This window comes from Mytilus edulis, chromosome 1 (genome assembly GCF_963676685.1).
Source record: "Mytilus edulis chromosome 1, xbMytEdul2.2, whole genome shotgun sequence".
NCBI classification, from domain to species: Eukaryota; Metazoa; Mollusca; class Bivalvia; order Mytilida; family Mytilidae; genus Mytilus; species Mytilus edulis.
This window is the reverse complement of record NC_092344.1, coordinates 92,111,375-92,135,544: the sequence shown is the minus strand read 5'-3', so window position 1 is coordinate 92,135,544 and position 24,170 is coordinate 92,111,375. Positions and strand designations below refer to the sequence as shown.

General features: G+C 31.1%; 1 protein-coding gene across 1 annotated transcript in view; it reads right to left on the bottom strand.

Moving 5' to 3' along the window:
• LOC139494974 (ubiquitin carboxyl-terminal hydrolase 24-like) overlaps nt 1-24,170 on the bottom strand; it is a gene marked incomplete at its 5' end in the record, with an annotated part of 61,183 nt that overhangs the window by 30,458 nt on the left and 6,555 nt on the right. The window contains 28 exon segments of the mRNA XM_071283098.1: nt 605-749; nt 1,040-1,154; nt 2,183-2,368; nt 2,843-2,904; nt 3,471-3,702; nt 4,316-4,471; nt 4,973-5,132; nt 6,224-6,583; nt 7,969-8,133; nt 8,383-8,467; nt 8,679-8,764; nt 9,268-9,312; nt 9,983-10,087; nt 11,799-11,897; nt 13,135-13,312; nt 13,639-13,751; nt 14,154-14,207; nt 14,703-14,843; nt 15,281-15,357; nt 15,688-15,799; nt 16,181-16,312; nt 16,764-16,913; nt 17,347-17,430; nt 18,016-18,177; nt 18,662-18,757; nt 20,134-20,241; nt 20,467-20,570; nt 24,055-24,169. Coding sequence (XP_071139199.1) covers nt 605-749; nt 1,040-1,154; nt 2,183-2,368; nt 2,843-2,904; nt 3,471-3,702; nt 4,316-4,471; nt 4,973-5,132; nt 6,224-6,583; nt 7,969-8,133; nt 8,383-8,467; nt 8,679-8,764; nt 9,268-9,312; nt 9,983-10,087; nt 11,799-11,897; nt 13,135-13,312; nt 13,639-13,751; nt 14,154-14,207; nt 14,703-14,843; nt 15,281-15,357; nt 15,688-15,799; nt 16,181-16,312; nt 16,764-16,913; nt 17,347-17,430; nt 18,016-18,177; nt 18,662-18,757; nt 20,134-20,241; nt 20,467-20,570; nt 24,055-24,169 — 3,627 coding nt within the window.

Here is a 24,170-nt window from a genome sequence, read left to right as displayed (position 1 = left end):
CAAGTAGATTAGACTTCAACTTCATCAAAAACTACCTTGACCAAAAACTTTAACCTGAAACTCACACTATCATTTTCTATGTTCAGTGGACCGTGAAATTGGGGTAAAATATCTAATTTGGCATTAAAATTAGAAAGATCACATCATATGGAAGATGTGTACTAAGTTTCAAGTTGACAAAAAAACTTTAACCTGAAGCAGTACAGACTACAGATGGATGGAGGAAAGGATACACAGATCAGAAAACATAATGCCCTTCTACTATTGTAAGTGGGACATAAAAAAATATCATGTTGATTCCTATAATCCTTGCTATTGTTTGTACTAATACAAATATATTGTATCAATTTCTGTGTGCACAACAACTGCTTCAGGGATAAATTTGTCATCTAGCATGCTTACAACAAATCAAGTAGGATTCCTAAATCAAAAGTCTTTTTTAGCATCAACATAATTCAACTCATACCATGTAAAATGCATTTATCATGTGATCGATGAGAATTCTAACTACGGTAAGTTTAAATATTTGATGCAAAAAGAAGCTTCTATTAAAAATTTATGACATTAAATAAACAGAAACAGAAACCAACAACAAAATACAAACCTCCCATTCATTGGCTACTTCAGGGTGAGGCTGATGATGCATATCTACAAGCTGTCTACATAAGTCTTTTAATATGGATACACTTTCCCTGGATAATTCTATCAACAAGTCATATGCTGCTATTCTAGATTCTGAATTCCTACATCTAAAATAAGACAAATTTTCCAAATGTTATAAGATTAATTGTTGCTTGCTTAACGTCTAATTATAAAATTAGGTAAACATGACCAACAAATTAAACAATCAAATTTATAAAAATGAAGGAGAGTGAAATACAATCAAGCCAGAAGATAACTTTTATACTTCTTTCTTAAGATTATTAGGACTTACATTGGAGAAGCATAATTTTGCCTTAAAATATTCATTTAGCAGATGGTATAAATTAATCTTGCTTTAGTAAAAATGTTCTGTTTATTACTTTTAGTTTGAGCTTACTTTGGACTGACTTCAGCTAATGCTGTTTCTCGTTTAGCTTCATCCATACTGTCCATCATTATTTTTGAGGCAGGAAAGAGGAAATCATGTAGAAGATCATAGACTAAGGTTCTACCTGAAATCATAAATATTCAGTTAAAATTTTCAGCATCTTGTCATTATAAACTTTGCATAGGTCTGAAATATAAAACCTCAAAAATTAAATCAGTGACTTCCTCGTCTATTATTGTAAAAGCTAAAAAAAAGAATGTGTCCATAATACATGGATGCCCCACCCACACTATCATTTTCTATGTTTAGTGCACCGTGAAAATGAGGTAAAAACTCTAATTTATCAGTAAAATTAAAAAGAATATATCATAGGGAACATGTGTACTAAGTTTCAAGTTGATTGGACTTCTACTTCATCAAAACTACCTCAACCAAAATTTTTAACATGATGCAGGACATACATACGGACGAACAAATGAACGAACTGATAAAGTTAAAAAATGATAGTAAATTGGCACTGGAAAAGTAATTTGCAAGGTGTAAGTTATAGGCTGCATGCAGTCAGATACTTTTTATTTTATTCTTATATTACACTAAGGCCAATGTTTAATTTCTCTAAAGCTAGGTAGAAATTACAGCTCAGACAAAGGTAAGAAAGAGCTTATGTTCAAATAAACATAATTATCGCTATTTCGTGCATTTTTCCTTTGATTTTTTTTGGTGATAATTTTTCATCATGATACTCGCTTGAGATGGAAAATTATCACTAGAAACTAAGGAGGCATGTGGCATTGCTAATGAAATTGATAACGTCGTCATAGGTAAAATAGCGGTAAACAGATTATCATTGATCATCTCAACTCGATTGCATTTCTCGCTTTCACTGTACCGGCTCAAACGAGAAAATCAATCTCGTTGAGATGATCAACGATAATCTATAAGTACTAGAGTACAGATAAAGATAATAGAAAAAGTAGAAAACAATAAGCATTGGTTTTCACAGAGGATGTACTAACATAACATAATTTTCAACATCTAGTCCAGTCTGTTAAAGAAACTTCAAAAATAAAAACAGTGACTTCAACATTTATATGAACTATAATTTTCAAAGCTTAAGAAATATGTTTTTAAAATCTTTAAATAATATCTTACCAAATTCTTCTTTACAAATTCCTTCACATGTAAACAGATTCCTGATGAGTTTAAGATGACCACCTAGTAATAAGTTATCAGCATCTATCAGGTCAGGATTGGAGGAGGTTTCAAAGTTCTTTAACCAGGCTATCTCATCTTCTAACATGTTAGGCAGATCTAAATTTAACTTGGTTTGGTCTGGCACTGAAAATAAAAACATAAAATACATTCAATTTCAAACATATAGGGCAGTTCATTTTCTGAAAACTCTAATAGAACAAGAATTCATGAGTTGTCGTGTTAGCATTCCCCCATTTGTATATCTTATTTTGCTGGATAAAGTTCTTTCTATCTATTAAAGTATTTCAAGAAAGAAAAAAAACCAACACAATAAGTGGGTAAAATGTCGACTGTGGATTTCAATACTGCTGACTTATTTGTCTTGCTCAACAAATTTTGCCATTAAAATTTTTTCCTCTACCTCTATATTTTTTTTATGTATAAACTCAAAATATGCTGATCCTTCTATCCTTTTTTTAGAGCCAGCGATGGATCAAATTTCCAGATAAATTTACATACAAAATAACCTAAGGAACATTCAGATAAAATTGGTAAAATTCACAAAGAGCATATCACAAATTTAGGCACAAAATGTACATGAATAACACAATTACTTACTTGATAAATTCTCTAATAATTTACACCTTAAATCAAAGTACTGAGAACATTGGAGGATGAGCCTGGAATATATCAAGAAATACATACATGATAAATGATATTTACAGTTTAGCATTTTTCACCTTCATCAATGGTATATGTGATTCTAAAGACCAAAGTGTCTAAATTCACAAAGTTTTAAATGAATTACCATTTTCAATTTGAGGCTATTACATACATTTGGTTTTGTCATTTTGCATATTTATCATTTTCCTTTTCTGTAAACCAACTAATTTTTTAAAAGTTCATTTTTGTGAGTAAAAAAATAAATCAAATATAAATTGTAATAGAAATATGTAACGCTTGTCACTTTTCTTACATAAATACATCGAAAAAAATAAAAATTGTGAAAATATATTGTTGCAAAATTAGCTGATAAAGACTGAACTGTGTGCAAGGGGCAGTAACTCTAAGTTTTCACTTGTCACAAATAAATCACAAATCCAAAATCTATATATCACACCCTATATAACCACATCTCCTGATTTTTATATATTTTACCTTTGACTAGCACCTTCGGTTTGTGTTGACAACACCCAGAAGGGAAGATATGCCTTGAGTAAATTTTTCACTAGCAATACAACCTTACCTTTGACTAGCACCTCTGGTTTGTGTTGACGACACCCAGAAGGGAAGATATGCCTTGAGTAAAACTTTCAACATGAATTGATGGGGTGTTTGCTGTACAGAGTCAGATGATAATGTAGTTTGACTGAGAATGAAGAATTGCTCTAATGCTGCTGTTCTTATATCTGATTGTGAACAACCCACTAAAATATCTATTATGAAGTCGCTAATGCATGGTAGAGTGTAAAAAGATGCTGAAATAATAATAAATATCAATGTAGAATAATGGAGTCTTTGGAAAAGCATCTTAAATAACAGAGGTTGATTTTTCTCTTCTCATGGTTTATATGTTATGTTTTGCATCTGTTTTGTTTTTGTTTACTTTAACCTATAAGGTATTTAGTGTTAAAGGCAGATCTAATATTCTCTGTAAATCATATAAAATTGTCTAAAGTTGTGGGATTGCTGACTCATAGCCCATTATGTCCTTTATATGTCACGTTTTGGGGGTACAGAACTGTTGATTTGATGACCAATTGACAAATACCCCATATCTGCTTTTATTCATGTAAATATGATATAAAAATTTGTTATTATTAATGCAAAAAAACAAAAAACATAACCGAATAAGTCTATCTTTTGTATTGTTTTTTCTACAGCTCAACGAAAATTATATGTTAGATTACAAGTTGAACAATAATGTTCTATACCTGCTATTTCTGTTTGCAGGTCTTTTTTTATATTACAAATTTGAAGGTATGTTTGATATTGTTGGACCTTCAAGAAGAGATCAATCATTATCTCAAATAATAAAGATAAACTACAGGTTAGATATTGCAATAGCCTCTAAACAACAATGGGCCTTACCTATAAGTTCACAGCGGAGTTGAAGACATGTCACAAGGATTTCTAAGGCTTCTTTGGCTATTGTACAGTCCTGAGAAGATATAATTTGTTGTCGGATACATACACCAGCATGTAAACTTTGACAATCACTGTCACTATTTGTACTACCTGTGCTACCTACAAAATATACATGTAATGAGGACACATTGTACACACACCATCATGTAGACTTTGACAATCACTGTCACTATTTGTACTACCTGTGCTTCCTACAAAATATACATGTAATGAGGACACATTGTACACACACCATCATGTAGACTTTGACAATCACTGTCACTATTTGTCCTACCAAAAATACTTACAAAACATCTGTAAATAGTATTACATGCTATTACCTTCCAAGAAAACTGAGATCACCCCCATTTTTTGCTGAGATTCATGATGCTCAGTCTTTTTTTTTTTTTTAATAGAGTTTTGTAGACTGTTGTTTATCTTTTGGTTTTCTTTTGGCATTTTGCCATGAATTTGTCAGTATCTCTTTAACTTTAAGAATAGTGTTTAATCTCCCTTAGGTATCCTTTACCTCAGTTTTATACATGCTCCAGCTCTTATAGTGTTTACTAGCAAAACTACTGTAAGCTAATTGATCATATATCAAACATAAGTAAAATTTACCAGTACTACTTTGTCGACTTTTCCCACAGGTATACAACCCTGTTGTACTTTCAATGATTGGCTGAGATGATCCAAGTAGGTGGAGTCTTCCAGCTGCTGCTGCCCATGTGACTCTCATGAAACAGGAAACTGTTTCAGTAAATTCATACACACCCATTGTCTTAAAAAAAAGAAATATTAACAATATATCAGACATTTTTTTACCTTTACCTTTTCAAGACTACAATTTGTACTTAAATTTATGTTTTCCCTAAAACCTTAAAAAGTATATATACAAGGTACAATACGCTTTACTCGTAAGAAAAGTAGTTGCAAAAAATACAGTTATCTTGGTGTGGATACAGAAGACAATTGTTTTGTATTGTGAGTTCTGGTGGGGGGAAAAAGCATTTACGATTTGAGTTCAACAGTCATACTGTAATTGTACTTTTTTTCGTGGGTACTTTTTTTCGCGAATTGTGTATTGAAAAACAAGTTGGCGGGTACTTATTTTCATGATTATTTCTGGAAAGAAAAAAGTTTTACAGTTATTATTATTGCCTCGTATGTAAATCTGAACTGCATTTAAAATAAAATCGTAAATAGCCGTCCGGTATACTGTATTACACGCTGGGTGGTTAGTGCATGCATTTCAGAATGTAAAAGATGACAGTTTGAAAAGAGATTGGGCTAAGACCAGTATTGCAGGAGTCGCACTCGGTAAATTACAAACTGTAGTGACTTTGATTATTTGTAAATATTCTTGGTTTATACTTGTCACCTGTTGATTTCAATCTAGTTTGTTTATTAATCGGATAGACAGGGTTGACCGTTGTAAACATGTCATGTCATCAATGTATGCATATACATGAACAGTAAGTTTTCAGTTAAAAAGTTGAATTTACATTCGCATGTATTTATTTTCGCGATAATAAACCAACCGTGAAATTAGTGAAAATAAATACACCGCAAAAATAAGTACAATTACAGTATGTTAGCTGAGTTACTAAATATAATTTTTGCAACCATCAAATCATAGATTGATGTCTGAAAATATTAAAATGCAATCTGTTTATCACCTTTCTAAATGCACCTTTCAAAATACGAACTTATATATTTCAAATATTTCAAAAGCAGATCAATCACTTGACAAATACTTTATGCTAATATTCTTTGATATGATTGAATACATTTTTTTAATTTAACCAATAAGAATTAATGTTAGAAATAGCTGGATTAGAAACAAGATTTATTATGCATAATTATATGTACCTGGACAGCATGACTGCCTGCAGATGGTTTTTCAATTATGATTGTTAATGGCTGAGTTAGAGAGGTTGGAGTCGCTGGTACACTAATTGCTCCTGCCTTAACTTCATCCAATGAAGAAACAGAACCAAGTCCATCTCCTGTCACAGTTTGTCCACACAATAAAAACCGAGCTAATTGTAGACATATAGAATAGCATCCTTGTCTAATTGTATAATTAATGTCTGGCGCTAAAGATTCAGGTTGTAATACATTCACTACAAGTTGCAATCCTCCAGCATTTAAAAAATCTTCACAAAAACTTTGAGCACCAAATTTACTTCCAATGTCTTGTGTCACCGGCATAAGTTTACTACTTAAAACCTAAAAAAAATAAGAATTCATAAAAATAACAGAACAAATTTATTATATTTTAGTAAAGCAATATAAAATTCCTACTTTATTGTGACCATAAATGTTGAAGTCCTTCTATTTTCATTTCTAACATTAGTTAAAAAAAACCTTTCCATTGAAAAGGTGTTATAAAGGTAAAATTAAAAAAAAATATATATTAAATCTATCATCATATACTGAAACTTAGTATCTGTTATAATTTAAACCAGTTTACTGGACATTGATGATATATGGAAAATCTTAAGGATTCTGCATCCTTTTTACTACTTTTGGACTTTAAATTACAACAAATTATCTAGTATGCACAAAATGTATAAATTTATAATGTAAAATGGTTGTTGAATGTAACAGATATAACTATTTAAAACGACGACATACCTCTAAAATTATATAAGACTATAAAGGCTGATATCTCATGGTCTAACTAAATGATAACATACCTCTAAATTATGTAACACTCTAAAGGCTGACATATCATGGTCTAACTAAAAGATAACATACCTCTAAATTATATAAGACTCTAAAGGCTGACATAGTATGGTCTAACTAAATGATAACATACCTCTAAATTATATAAGACTCTAAAGGCTGACATCTCATGGTCTAACTAAATGATAACATACCTCTAAATTATGTAACACTATAAAGGCTGACATATCATGGTCTAACTAAAAGATAACATACCTCTAAATTATATAAGACTCTAAAGGCTGACATAGTATGGTCTAACTAAATGATAACATACCTCTAAATTATATAAGACTCTAAAGGCTGACATATCATGGTCTAACTGAAAGATGACATACCTCTAAATTATGTAACACTCTAAAGGCTGACATATCATGGTCTAACTAAAAGATAACATTCCTCTAAATTATATAAGACTCTAAAGGCTGACATATCATGGTCTAACTAAATGATAACATACCTCTAAATTATGTAACACTCTAAAGGCTAACATAGTATGGTCTAACTAAATGATAACATACCTCTAAATTATATAAGACTCTAAAGGCTGACATATCATGGTCTAACTAAAAGATAACATACCTCTAAATTATATAAGACTCTAAAGGCTGAAATAGTATGGTCTAACTAAATGATAACATACCTCTAAATTATATAAGACTCTAAAGGCTGACATATCATGGTCTAACTAAAAGATGACATACCTCTAAATTATGTAACACTCTAAAGGCTGACATAGTATGGTCTAACTAAATGATAACATACCTCTAAATTATATAAGACTCTAAAGGCTGACATATCATGGTCTAACTAAATGATAACATACCTCTAAATTATATAAGACTTTAAAGGCTGACATAGTATGGTCTAACTAAATGATAACATACCTCTAAATTATATAAAACTCTGAAGGCTGACATATCATGTGATTCACTATCAAACAAAGACTTCAGAATATCTTTTGGTGGTAATTTAGGACTGGGTATAGGTGTGGTTTTCCTGGGGCTAGTTTTTGGACTGAGATCCTCTCCTGATCCAAACTGTTTCATTCCCTATAGAAATCATTAAATATTTATTTATCTAAGTAAATTTTGTGTGAATATCTTTTTCATTAGGTCACATTACAAACTTGTTAACATCAGCAAACTAAGATGTATTCAACTTTTTTAACTTTCAAAAAATAGAACTCTCTTTTCGTATTTTTTAAATCAAAAGATTTTTCTCTTTTCAGTTTAAAATATCAAATAAAACAACTGTCTTTTCATCAACATTTTTTTTTAAAATAAGAAATAACAATATACCTTTTGACTTATAGAGTCCAATACATCAGATATACCCTGGTCTGTTGGAATTAACATCAATAATTTCCTCACTCGGGATGTTATCCTGAAATATATGTACATTTCATTTAAATGAAAACAAATTATAAGAGACCTTAGCTATAGGGAAAACTAATGAAATGACTGTGTTACATCAATGTATTATATCATGAATCAGTGAAAAATCTTGCTATTTCTAGAAAGAACATTACTATTTTCTTTTATGTTATTGACATGATGTAAAATGTTTATTTTTCTAATATTGGTATTCTACTAACCTTGCTTCATCTAGATTGGCTAGTTGGTATAACATCTCAAATACCTGTCCTCCTACTGCCATTACTACACCGGGTAAAGTTTTCTCCTGAAATATTCATAACATTAATAGAAAGTCAAAACTAAATCAATAAATACCCATATAACATGCGTCAAACCAGAAGAAAAAAAATTTGTACATATAATATGGATTATTTATTTGAACTAAGTTGTTACACACCTTCTAGTCGTAGTGAAAAACATGTCAAGTTTCATTAATTGACTTTGTATTGTTTTGAAGTTAAAGAGCCAAAATTATATGCAACAGAATGATAAGATATGAAAAAGGATTCACAGACAAATTGAAAAGCTACTGCTAAGGAAGTGTTGCATGATTAGCAAGTCAAGATGATAACTATAGGTCCTCTGCTTATAAATAATCATAATAAATAAATGTTTCAATCCATCCTAAATTGTGTCACTCTACTTTTCTTTACATTTAATGCATTTCATCATGAACATGTTTATCCTCTTGAATTTCAAGATACAGAGTCAAAATTCCCTGACAAGACAAAAAACTAAATAACTGCAAATAGAATATGTTATACTGACCTGTTCCAAGTCAAAATTGAGCTTTGATGTTGGAGTCGTAGGTACCTATAATAAGAAATAAAAAGATAATATTTTTCATCATTGTTTGCACTGAAACAGGTGTAGTTAATAATTTTACCTGAGATTATTGCACTGGTGCATACATTACCATAGCTGTAAGTTGGCTCTTAAACAGGTGAAATATTTACCTTGCTCGCAGGGACAAGACCAGGTTGTGTACTAAATAATAACAGACTAATAGTATAATGTCAAAGCATGTTCTTTTGCAAAAATTAAAAGAAACGTTTGTAAATGGCAGTCTTAGTTTTAGTCAAAGTGTGTTTTGGTCTTTTATATTTTTGTTGATAGCAGATCTTTAGTAGTCTTTGTAGAATTCTATATCAGGGAAATTTGGAGCTTGACATAAGATATTGACACTTCATTGTGGAAGACCATATGTTTACATTTAAACTTTTTTTTTTTTTTTTTTATAGTTTTCCTAAATCTGATTCTTGTTCTTGTTGCTCATTCTTTTGTTTTCTATGTTGTGTTTTGTGTACTGTTGTATATCTTATAGTCGACTTTCGTTTTTTGCCATAGCCTTGTCAGTTTGTTTTGGATATACAAATTTGTCCTTTGGTATCATTACCTCTCTCTTGAGTGATTGTCTTTTTGACATAAACCTCCTTATTTTCTTTTTATTCATAGTAATTTATTTTCTAGTAATTTATTTTACCTGAGATGATTGCACTGTAACTGGTGTAGTCAGTTTGACCATTACTGTCTGGTTATCTTCAAAGTCAAGCTGATTCAGTAACTTTTGATCTTTTTTTGTTTCAAGCTGCAAGTAAATATATCTTAATTATTGTATCTGTTTCAGGGATCTCCATGGCCAGTTTAACGATGGCGCCCTGCCATCGTTCCAATGTCTTGCGCCATCGTCAAATGACTCGCTCCATCGTTAAATTATCTTGCGCCATCGTTAAATTGTCCTCTGCCATCGTTCAAAACTTCATCGTTTTTTGTAGCCCGACGCCATTTTTTTTTATCAATTATAATCAAATGCATGTAATTGCATAACCCTTAGGCTTTTTATATTATAATCCAATACAGTTCTAACGCCTCCCAGTGAGGGATATCCAGATTAAGATCGCTAATCACTTGTAAGTGAGCTTGTACAGGTAGATCAACAAACCAGACAGGAGAATACTATCTAAGGATAGACGATCCATTTGTCAAATTAATCAACTAAGTTTCAGCAAATGATTATGATAATTTAGATTAAATAAATAAATTAATAAAACAGTTACAAAGAAAACAGTTTAACAAGTCGAACATGTGCTTTATTTTGACTTACGCAATCAGCATCCCTCTTTTTTAAGAAGTACAAAATAAGACGCAAAACAGTAAATATTATTTCATCGCAAATAACTTGAGTACTGCTGAAACGATAATTTAGAATTACTTTAAAAGTTAAAAAGTAAAAACTTAAATATTTCCTGTAAAGAAATATCATATCGTAATTCCGAATTCATTTCGTATATTACAATCAAATTGATACATCCGCGTTTCCGGTTTCTATTCTGACTCGAAAGATGCATGTTGCACAGCATCAATTTGCCAGATAAAGTCATTAAAAACCTTTTCATTTGTCAACGTTTGCTTTACAAATCTCTTTAACCTTTTACATAACCCGTACGCATCGTTTTGTTGTTGCTGCAAATCAGCCATACCGGTAATGGGTTCTGAATTTGACAGTGTCCATGAAAAATAAGCTCCACATCATATGATTTTTAACCCCCATAACAGTTGCCAAAAATACAAAAAATCTACATGGGGACCTTCAGGACAGCTTTTGGTCATTCTCGACTAAGGGGGGACCATGAAGACTTGGCATTTGAATGGTTAAAAACGGCAATAAATGAAAATATTGATACTTCTAATTCTATAATGAAAATTCAAATAAATATAATTTAAATAAGTAAGGAATTAGCATGTTCACCATTCCTTGTATCATTGTTGTATGGAGGGATAAAATACTTTCGATCGCGCTACACTGTACAGCGTAGACACGGTTTGTAATGATGAAAGTTCCTCCATCGTTCAATTTTCATCCATGGAGATCCCTGTGTTTAAGTTTTACAAAATATCAGTATCTGTTTAAATAAAAAAAAACACTGTACCATATTTGATAACAAAGAAATATTATTGTTTCCTTTCTCATATCTCTCTTTAAGTGAATTTGCCGCCATGGAAAAAGTGACTGTAGAAAAAGTGTTCTTAGTTTGAATTTGTGCCTTACCACAATTTGAATTATTTAATATACATTTTATGCGTTCAAGTACAAGTTAAAAAATCTTCTTCAAACTGTAAAAAATGGACATCTTTAGTAGCATTTGAATTCATATTTTCAATCAATACTTCAGTCAAGCTGGTTATTTCTGTTAGGAAGTCTGATCCAAACAGCAGATAATCTAGTAGACAAGTGAAAATCCAGCTTAACAACATATCATCAGATAAAGTAAGTGTTTAACATAAATGATTGGTCTTACCATTTTCTCATTAACAATTATCTGTATACTCTCTGATGCTTTCTTCATTCTATTGGAAACTTTTGTTCTAACTGAACAGAGGGTCTCATTACTATGGCACTAAAAACAGAAACAAGACTTCACATTTAAACATTTAGTATGATGAACTATAACACCTATATGATCACTGACAAAGGATCTATTTTTGTGTAGCTTTCCTTTGCAAGTTATTCCATCTTTATCAGGAAAGTAAAACTTGTATAAGATATATACAAAGAAATAAAATATCATTCAATTGCATACAAACTTATCTACCTTATAGGAACAATTTTGACTTTATTTGGGAAGGTATAAAAGATAACCTTGATTATTATACCTTACATATATTTCAAACAACTCTATTGGGTGAAACGTAATCACGTGACATGGAATAATTCAGTTAATTTTCATTCAATTGAAGGAAGGACGAATAACCCTAAAGAATTTACACCAGCGGTGAATAACCCTATTATTCACCGGTGAATAACCTTCTGAGTTTGTTTATTTGTACTTGAGTTACCTCCCATAAAAATGACGTCACAAACGTAAATAAATAAAATGGCAGCATTCACATTACACGGGAAGCCCATCAAGAGACGAGGAAATACGGCATTGGACATGTCATAAATAGAGCTGAGAGTGGCAGCAGCCAATGATGTCTCTTATAAACGGTCCTTTTCAGGGCCATCAATATTTTACAAAAAGATTCTACTTTTGTTGTATATTCGAGAAAATCAAACACAAATGTATTTTCAAACGTCAGTCTGTGTTCGAAATGCACTTCCACTGTTAGTTCGGTATAATAAAACAATTGTGGCCCCTTAGAATCTATGAATATCCAAAATTGTCAACCCTCATAAGTTATTTCACTTCGGGCTGCGCTCTCAATGAAATAACCTTCTCGTGTTGACAATTTTGGATATTCACCCCTTCAACGGGCCATAATTGTATAGAGTCCATATGATGATGATGAATTTAAGTAAACAATTTTGTACGGTCATACATATAATAAACTTTATGGATATAAAGTGAAAAGTTCCAAGTAGTAATATAAAATTAACAAGCTACCATTTCATTAAGAAGGAATACTTACAATTATGATATGCCTTTTCATGCTAGTTTTTCTAACCATGGTGAATTTCAAGGAGTTTTGATAAGATTTAAACATGATTGAAACTTTGAATTGTTCTTTTAATTTGGAATGCATCAAACTGTTTATCAGATTTCCCAGAAGGCAGCAAAATATTTTGTATTGCAGGTATGTGTACCTTTAGAAAAGAAGTATTGTTCTAGTGGTGTTGTGTATATGTGTACTTACCACTAACATAAAATCCTGTTTACTTGATTCACATGTGACATACAAATTGATTTGATATCCCTGGAACGCAGCCCCATGGGGTAATATTGTTCTTGGGGTGTTGTGTGCTTCCTCTACATTTAAAACATATACTTCAGCTATCCACAATAATCTCTCTATATTTTGAAGTTTTATAGATCTGAAAATACATACAAGGGCTATATAATATTTAACTGCCTAAGAGGAGTTCAAATTACCTTTCCTTTTCAACATTTCTCTTGTCCAGTTGTCATTTCTCCCTCGATATGAATGAAATTGATCAAAAAAAAAGTTAATATACCACTGTACAAGATTAAAAATATAGTTGAAATGTAATTAAAATTTTCCAGTGACAATCCAAAAAACACAACATCTTTATCAATACATTTTGCAATAATTTATTACTATTTGTTCTTGTCTAAATATGGTTGAACTATTTGCCACTGGAGATTGAGCAAACAGAAACTAAGTAGTCAATGTACTTACCTACAAGGAAGAGGGATAGTAGAAACTAACTGTACTACAGGTGCCGTCAGTGTTTTTGTAGCTGAGGATATACACTGAGCTAATACTGTACCACCTATTCCTATCATTGCATTCTACAAATATAGTAAATTATAAAACAACAATAATAAGTGCCCATACTGGGTCAATATTTATACTGTCAAATTTTGATTGTAACATAAATATATTTAACAGACTTTCAATGTAAAACTTGATAGCTTCATATGTGATACATTTTACTAATCCTTTTTGTACCAATCATTGACATAAAATTAAAATATGTAGAATTGTTTTATTAAAAAAGTCTTTTTTCTCTAATGGTCAGACATTATATTAGGTAAAAATTTAAACATTTCAAGGTGTTTAGTTTCACGCAGTTCAACTGCAGTTTGCCATATCTTAGGCCTTCTTGTTTTATTGTCTACAGTTGATAGATTATGCCTTTTTTGTCAAGACTAAATACAACTACAATATATTTTGGTGACAACATGACATACCTCTAATCTATTGTAACACTCAGTGATAAATTTTTTGTGAAGTGAAACAGCATCCTAAAAAATAAATCTTTTTCAATTAGCAATTAAACTAAATAGATAAATAGACCTAGTATTTAATAACACTGAAATTAGAATTGGGCAACTCAAATGGTCAACTGAAAACAAGTTGGTAAGCACATGCTCTATATTCCTGTTGTACGCTTGTGTCATATTAAGAGAGATTAGATAAATTGGTACTGATAGATTATTGAAATTTAATTTTCTTGCGAAACTTGTGTTATTACATTCAAATTCAAAAACTATAATCTATGTTTTTCTTTCAATTAATGAATCCAGTTAAGATCATATATATTTCACTTATTTCTTTAGCTTCAATAAAATTGAGAATGGAAATGGGGAATGTGTCAAAGAGACAACAGCCCTACCATAGAAAAAACAACAGGAGAAGTTCACCAATAGGTCTTCAATGTAGCAAGAAATTCCTCCAGCTGGCCCCTAAACAAATATATACTAGTTCAGTGATAATGTAATTTTATAAAAAAAACTCACCTTTTTCAGCCTAGGCGCTAAGTTTGTATATGACACAGTCATCAGTAACTGAATAGAAATGTTAGCTATATTTTCATCTGACGTATTCAAGCAGATATCCCATAGGTAATCTAGACCTAACAGTTCTGTCTTCTCCACTATCTACAATAAATTAAATTGTAATTGGAACAAATAAATAACTCTTCATGACCATTCCAAAAACAAATGTAAATGAAAACTCTCATTGTGTAGTCTAGGTTGTTAAAAAAAACTCTGTAGTCCTTTAATTACTTTGCCTTCAAACTGCCATATAAAACTATTATTGATTTTTTTTCTTGTTTATTTCATATTGACAAAAATCCATTTAAAAAAAAGGAAAATATACTCTTATAATCTTAGATGTAAAAGCTTACTTGACAAAAAAAAATAGCTTGCCTACAGAAGACATACACATAACTGTATTAGGATCTGGTTAATATTAGAATATTGTACAAAATCTACTTACCAATTTCTTACCTTCTGGTATTAGAATATTGTACATAATCTACTTACCAATTTGTTACCTTCTGGTATTAGAATATTGTACATAATCTACTTACCAATTTGTTACCTTCTGGTTTTAATCTGTGTTCATATTTGTTCACATTTTCTAAGAAACTTTTAAAACAAGTAAAACCTACAATAGAATCATTTCTATTAAAAAACATTTTGATTGTCATGCAGATAATATTCTTATGTTAAGACAATTTTTTATCACATTTTTGCATAAGGCATTTCACAGTACTTTGAATTTTTCTGTTTGCTACATTAAAGGTTTATCTTAATTTCCTTTATAGCAAGAAACTCACATGTTTATATACTAAATATTGCCTGACTTTGTTATTCATTTCTTCCAAGTGATATTTTATCTTGGTAAATTTAAATGAAGAAATTCACATATCATATTTTTAAAAACATTTGTTCAAATAATGTAGAAAAAAATCTACTAATTATATTTTCAACAAACCTTTTTCACTGAGTTTAACTGGGTCAAGTTTTAACAATTCTTTCTGAAACAACTGACTCTGTGTGTCCATCTCTAAATCTGGTAATCCTTTTGTAAACCATTCAAAACATGTCTGTTACATACAAAAACAAAATATTAGCCTTTAAATGTATTAAAGATAGACTTAAATATATACATCTGAAAAAATAATAATACTACCTTGGGACAAAAATCCTAGTACCATCTGAGGAAATATTGAAAAGAAATCTGGAGAAAAGTATGATTTTTTTTTCAAATACTGTGGATTCCTTATTTTCAAGGTACACCAATATACATGGATTCTGTGTGTATTCATAAAACCACAAATTTTACTGTTCAACAAATAACGATTTTTTTCTACGGGACGGTATACAGACTTTGGCAAAACCCTGGAATCAAATATCCATGAAATTACAACTTTTCACAATCCACAAAAATAAATGAATCTACAGAAGGTCTTCAGATAAAGTGTTACCTCTCTATCCCATTCACATGCCTCTGGACTGGCTATAAGTGTCCCCCATATATCTCTTGCTCTGCTCCATGGCAGGTACAAGGCTCCCTCTTGTAACATATACTGTAGAAACAGCAGGTGTGTTGATACCATCTATAAACACAATACATTTGTTAAATATCTGGAGTTTTTGTTTATTCAAGAAACAAGCAGGGCCTATTACCATCATGTTGATGTGATTCTATACTCTTAAAATGTGATGCTATCTGAAATTATTGTCTTACAGGTTGTGTTTTGGACCTGATGCTTTAATTAAAGGCAACACAATGGGCTGTCAAAATTTATTTGAAAGATGATGATAGTTTTTGCCATTATGTATGTGTTTCAACCGTCCCCAATATTCCTGTCATTTTTTTCTTAACTAGTAAAGAATACCTGTCATGGAAGATTTGCTATACGGTTTCAGACAGTTATGATCAATCATTACAACATGCTTTTTACATAAAACATTAAAGGTAACAATGAAATCCTACTCAATGTTTAAAATTCAAAATACGATACCGCTATCATCTCTTTCTTAAAATGTGAATGTTTTGATACTCACTTCTGAATGTGCATAGAGTCTATTTACTATAGTGTCTGGTCCCAACTGACCATCTCCTACAGCTCCTGAAGCCTGTTTGTGACATTTAACTAAGCTCTGGGAAACCAGTTTGATAACATCATGGTTCTTGTTTAGATCATGCAGGATTCCCTATAAACCAAAAAGATAACAATATCTTAGGAAATTAAACCAATGAAATAACAGGTAAAGACTCCAATTTATCCAATATTTGATTATTTAGCAGTATTAATTTAACTTAGTTTGCCTTGTTAATATCTAAATTAAAGAAACTATTTTTTTTTTAAATTGTAAGACAATTTATTTCCTTATTCCTTATTTATCACACATATAAAATACATATTTTTGCAGTGGTTTATCATTTGTACATTTAGGGATTTGATTCATAAACAGTTTTTAAATTATGAATGATAAGACTAAAATTATAACCTTTAAATGATAGTACCTGAATAAAAAAAAAATCACAAAAATATCACATCAGTTTTCTGGAATTTAACGTAAATCAATCCTTACCAAAACATTCTTACTATGAAATCTAATTACTGAAATGTACCTGCTGACCTACCTTGTCTGTTTTCTGTGAACTTAACTTCAGGATATTTTTACAAATATGTAGTAACTGTTTCAAAGAGTGTAACACACATACACCCTACAATTATAAAGGATGAACATATTCAAACTACAACATATTTCCGCAACACATAACGACTTATCTTATAAAGAGCAACTTACACAAAAGACAATGTTATACAATTCATTGCATACATCTGTGAAATGAGTGAAAATAATTAGCGATCTGGCAAATTTTCAAAGTTTCAAAGAGTACAGATGGAATTTTTGCAAAAGTCTGGGGTAACAGTGACAATTTCAACAATAATTACAGATGCTTGTAAGTATATGACAAAATCAGCAATTTTTCAATTTAAAAAGGCACAGAACTCAAAAACAGTAGTGATGCCACCTAAATGCAAACTAGATCTGTGTTTGGTGGTAATAAGCATTGTGTATATGTTTAATAACATTTGGTTGAGGCAAACTAAAAAAAGTGAATGGAAATTAATCTGAGGATGTACGGAGAGACCAGATTAAAAATTAACGTCCCCTTTGCTGCGTCAGTGGCATGGAAAATATATGCAAGGACATAAGCAAATAATTATTCTTTAGGATTCTGATCATATTCAGAGGAGAGCTGTTGAATTTATTTTTATCATTTAGTAAACAAATATGTATTTACCTTCTTGATGTCTTCCACACATTTGATAACATATTGTCTTTTAACTTGTTCTCTGACACTGAAAGAATCACTCAGAATGGCCAGATGTTCCTCTAATGCCAGCTCTATTAAATGTGTAGATAATGCTGGAAGATGGGAAAGATCCCATAACAACTCCAGGACCTAGTGTCATATATATTTATTTAAAGTTATTGGTCAAAGAAAACAAGGCATGTTAAAACAGATGAATAGTTCCAGCATGTCTTTGAATTTATAATAAAATAAACGTTAACTTTACAAAAAGAAATGAAATATTTTTCTCTTTTTCTCTCTCTGAACTAACAAGAAGAATACTAATGTCTCATTTGAATACATAAGTAACTTTGAATTAAGATTTATATTTCAAAGTATAGTTTGTACATTTTTCTATCATTGAGGTACAGATATTGACCTCCAGTTAATTTTTGGTTTATAACATTGTTGGTGGGTTGCTGTCCGATTGATGTTTGCTTCTTAACAACTTGTCTTTAAACATTTCTTATTGCTAAGAATCATTTTTCATAAATGCAATCAATCTACATAATGTTCATTGAATTTAATAAAAAAAATATTAAAATATTAAAATATAAACAATTACAATATTTTGTGTAAATTAACATGATCTTACCCTAGTAGTTGTTTTTGGTTCTCTGCCATCCCTTCCTATTCTACCTATCAAACTAAGCAATTTTTCCCTCATCCTATCTGACTCTTCTTGCCATTTCTGTAAAATATCAAAATAAAACTTTGGGAATATACTTTTATTTGCAGAACCAATATTAATGGATTTCATGGTTAATGGTTAATCAAGATTACAAATTTTTAAAACTCTCCAAATGCAAATTGTCCATTTATTTTCTAAATGCAAACAATGAGTATTCAATGACCATAAGAACAAGAAATTGCACATGAGCTTACCCCACTCATAATTTGAAGCATTGAAAGTAAAGAAGGTCTCTAGCAGATCCAAAAAGCATTCACATTTTGACTCATCAATGTAAATGTGCTGAACAAATACGAAGTCGTTCAGTTAAGTAGTACCTGAAAAAAGTGTACTGTGTTACGAAAATTTTCAGTTCATTCAACATGTATGCTAACATTCAATATCGATGTGTTAGTACAGGAAGTGGTATTGTATATTGCTTATGCAACCTGATTGTACCTCCTTCTGATCAATTTATTGTAATATTAATATGAATCCCTTTTGACAGCAGAAACCTGACTTTTGTCATATATAAATTTTATCTGATTAATTTATTGTAATATAAATATGAATCCCTTTTGACAGCAGAAACCTGACTTTTATCAGATATAAATTTGATCTGTGAAGAAGCATTCAGAACCATGACGTAAACATTAACAGTCTTCAGAAAACTTAAACTTGATGCAATAATATTTCATCAACCATGATTATCTTCATTGATATTTTTAAAGAAATAAAATTTTTAACAATACAGTTTCAGTTTAGAGACTATGCTCAGGTTGTAATCTATTTATAGCCCACAATATGCTTACCTGTGATAAATGTAAATATGGACATTAAAGTACTTCGTTTATAAAAAAAATTATAAAAGACCCAAACTATGGATGGTGATATTTATTTAAATAAATATTTGAGGTCATTTAATTTATTTTAATAAATAGAATTTTAAAACTGAAAACAAAAATGAACATTACATACTTAACCAGCTGATGATTCTTTTACACAAACGTGATGATGTACCTCCAATCCTTTTATATACCCATGTATAGCAGTGGTCAAGACTTGTATCATCTTGGGATTAGGTCAACTCTTATATAAGAATATTTAGTAAATATTCAATTATCGATTAATTGAATATATCTGCTAATGGAATATTTTTTGCTGACATAATTTTGTATCCAATTTGCAAAAATCTACTGTACAATGGATAAAAATTGTTAAGTTTATAGAATTTATGGTTATTGCAGCAAACTCTGAATTAGTAAGGCATATTAGGGCTAGCAGGTCAGTTTTGTTGGGCTAGTAGTTCTTCCAAAAGGGCTAGTAAAATCCTGCTACCAATCAGCCCTGGGCTAGTGAGCTATAACAAAATTTCTTAACCCCTGCTAATACCTCACCTTTTGTATAAGAAGGAAAAGACTTTCTAACTGTCCTGAATCAAATTTAACAGCTGCAGCAGCTATGATAGTATGCATATTATCTATAACATTGTTTGTTTGACCGATCTGAAATAAAATAAAAAGAACATCTGAAATTTTTTAAACATATTCATTCTGATTAAATTTGTTTTCCAATTTTTAATTTTTGAGTTGACACCAGCAATATTAAAATATAATACGACTATGCCTCTATAAATCTTTATAAAAAGCTGTTTAAACCAAGTGAAATATTACTTGTAGTGTTTCAATTTTTATAAATAAAGGTATACATAACATAAATTTCATGAATACCTGCATCTTCCAGATCATGTTCAGTTCCTCAGTAGACAATTCTGAACCTAGGAAATCTACCAGACCTTTTATTTTATCACAGTATTGAGCCTGGTCTATGTTTCCTGAAATGATAAAGAAAAAATACACATATTTTAGCTGAATGTACTTTGATTTGTTAGATATAGTGAATATCACATCATCTTAGCAATCTGGTTTATGGACATTAAACATAACTTGCTAAGTCTGTCCATCTTCATCAATAACATTTGAATTTAGCAGAATGTGTAATTTCCAAAATACCTCATATTATTTAGGTATGGTAAGATCAACAAGACACTTCAAAAAACTAGATGTGTCAAGACACAAACATGATGATAGTCTCACATATCAAAAATCAGCTTAAAATCTGAAGGCATATAGGAAAAAGTCTGTATAACTGTGATTTTCAACAATTTTCAAAGTCGTAAACCCTTAATTTTGGCAAAAATTGGCGGAGCGGAACTAAACTTAAACTTCATCTGTAACTCATCATGGTTAACTCGCATACCAAATAGCCCAATATCTGAAAGCATTCTGAAAAAAAGTCTGTATAACTGTGATTTTCAACAATTTATCAAAGTCCAAAGCCTGTAATTTCGGCAAAAAATAGCGGAGCAGAACTAAACTTTAACTTCATCTGTAACTCATCATGGTTAACTCACATACCAAATTTCAGCCCAATATCTGAAAGCGTTCTGAAAAAAGTCTCTATCACTGTGATTTTCAACAATTTATTAAAGTTCAAAGCCTGTAATTTCGGCAAAAAATAGTGCAGCATAACGAAACTAAAACTTGATCTGTAACTCATCATGGTTAACCAACATACCAAAAATCAGCCCAATATCTGAAGGCATTTAGAATTAAAGAGCAGAATGCTCTGAGGGATACGATTGCCATAGTTTTCATTGACACATGTACATGTATAGCAGTTTTTTCATTAAGCAAATGCGGGAGATTTGGCCAAAATTGAAAAGATCAAAGATGGAAAAAAATAGATCCAAGGATACTACCGCAAAAAAGCATGAACATGCGTGAGTCTCGCGCATTTTTGGCAGCCCTGGTACAGCTGGATAGCATTATTTTCAAAACTAATTCAACTGCACATGCAAAATGTAATAATCTGAATAGTCACTCAACTTTAAAAACAGCCAATCCCGGATACAAGTGTATGATCAATGTACTTATTATGGCACCCTAAACGGAGTTTGGGTGACATATTGTTATTCTACGTTTCTTTTTTTCTTATTTTTAATATTATTTTTCTTCCACTTTTTTTGTCCAGGCGATTTCTCGGAACTGTATGGACCAATACTGATGGAACTTTACAATAATGTTAACCACCATGTGCAGATTTGCAAATAAGGGTTGGCACCACCAAGATGGCCGCCGTTACCATGGAAACTGGTAAAATGCGAAAAATTTAAAAATTTTCAAAATGCTCCAATCTTTCTAAAACATTACAAAAATGTTAATAGGCATGTGTAAATCCGGTCTCTGACTTTGGAATTTTCAAAATGGCTGCTGTTATCCTGGCAATGGGGGAAGGGTGCCATCCGTTATTGCTAGCAATTACAAATCTAGTTGTGTTTTATTTTTGTACTATCAATTCCAAGTTTACTTTCCACAGCAGTCATTGAGTGTGAGAGAAGGTATTTCACTTCGTATCTTATCACCGTTAAGGTTCATCATAACAAATGGACAAATATGGCCGTATTTTCACCTCAAAAACTACTCTGTGTACAGACTTACCTGTGCTGTTTGGAAAGTTTTAATGCCTAGCATCCACTAGATATATATAAGTAAAATGCATTTTGTGTTTAAGAAAGATAAAATCTTTCTTGGGTTTTGATGGGCATTTTTTTCCTTTCTGCAGAAGGTGTAAAAATAAACAAACACCTGAATTACTTTGATACTGTCCACTCACTGACTCAGATAAACACTTTAACTCACCTATAGTTGTGAAGATACCTTTTGTCCATGTCAATTAAGGACAATCAAAAAATACAACCGTTTTTTTACCTGAGGGAGCATCTCATAGTTGTAACACAACTTAGTTAATTTTCACACCTTTTGCATGAAGGAAAAAAAAATGCCCATCAAAATCCAAAAGAGATTTTATCTTCCCGAAACACAAAATCCATTTAAGTTTATTATATCTTGTGGATGCCAGGCATTACATTTTTTCCAACTTCACAGGTAAGTCTGTACTCAGGGTAATTTTTGGAATGTAAATACAGGCATATTTGTCCGTTTATTATGATGAACCTTAATTCTAGGAGGAACCCCATTTCTAACACTTTAAATATTAATTTCCTTTGGGTCCGTGGGCATGACTCCTTTCCGTACACACTGCTCTGTTTAAATTGAGATCGTTCTTAAAATAATACGATGTTTATCGACATCTAACGAGTTAGTTTTTCTTGACAAGTCATATTGTATTTCGACTTTCGATTTTGACGGAAAATACTTCCGGAAGGGAGACAACTCGAAACGATAATATGGAAGACTCCATTTCGGCTGAAGGGGTGTTATAGGTAAACACTACATTTATCTTAATTTAAATGATGCATATGATTTAAAATTGCGCAACAACAATAACCCTCAATAGCAGACAGACATAGAAAGAATCCAATGAGTTACAAATTAATCAATGAAGCAGGGAATCCAGAGCAACCACTCAATCTAATACCCCTTGAAATCAAGAAAACTATACGCATGCGCATTAATACATAAACAAACCCGCGACTTGCGATTTGGAACAAGAACGTTTATTAAATGACATGATGAATGGTTCTCCATTTCTTTTTGAAAGTACAGTATCAAATATCAGTTTCATAACAGTAAAATATGGAAAAACTCCACTTCAGTTCTTATATGACAGAAATAGAATTATCGGAATTCAGGGAACTGTCGCATTTATCAAAACTGGGGAATTCCCTCTGACGTGTTTCTAAATTTATAAAAACACTAAACATAAATACTGCTTAATTCTGATTTTCCCTGTTATTAAAAACACGCATATAGGTCAAGGGAAATATCAAACATGAAGATTATGAGAAGAATATTACAGGAAAATTGTTTATGTTCAATCCTTTTGCTTGTTTTTACCTTTTAAAGCAAGACAATCATAAAAGTCTGAGATGTTGCTGAATGTTTAGAATAAAACAGTTGACGTGAGGGAATGCAGCCCGGAGTCAACGGTAAAAGTCTACAGATTGCTTGAAAGCAATCGTATCCAAAAAAAACTCTGTATATTGGTTTGTTGCGGAATGATGGAATTATGGACAAGGGTAAATGTATATTGGTTTGTTGCGGAATGACGGAATTATGGACAAGGGTAAATGTATATTGGTTTGTTGCGGAATGACGGAATGACGGAATTACGGACAAGGGTAAAACTATATGGCACAGACAACTTCATTGCGGGGCCATAAAAAAAGAATTGAGCAAATCTCCAACCCCTTCCATTGTACTTGTTTAGGTAAATGTTGATTTTATCTACTTTAAAGAAATATACAAAAGATCTTTCCAGTAAATATTATTTTACAATGTATATAAACTACAAACCTTCCAAGGCTATAGACAATATTTTGTTATCTACCAGCCATGTTAAAATCTTTGCCTGATTCATAGCTGTCTTTGAACTCTTAGCTGATGTAGCATCTTCTATCAGCTTTGCTACC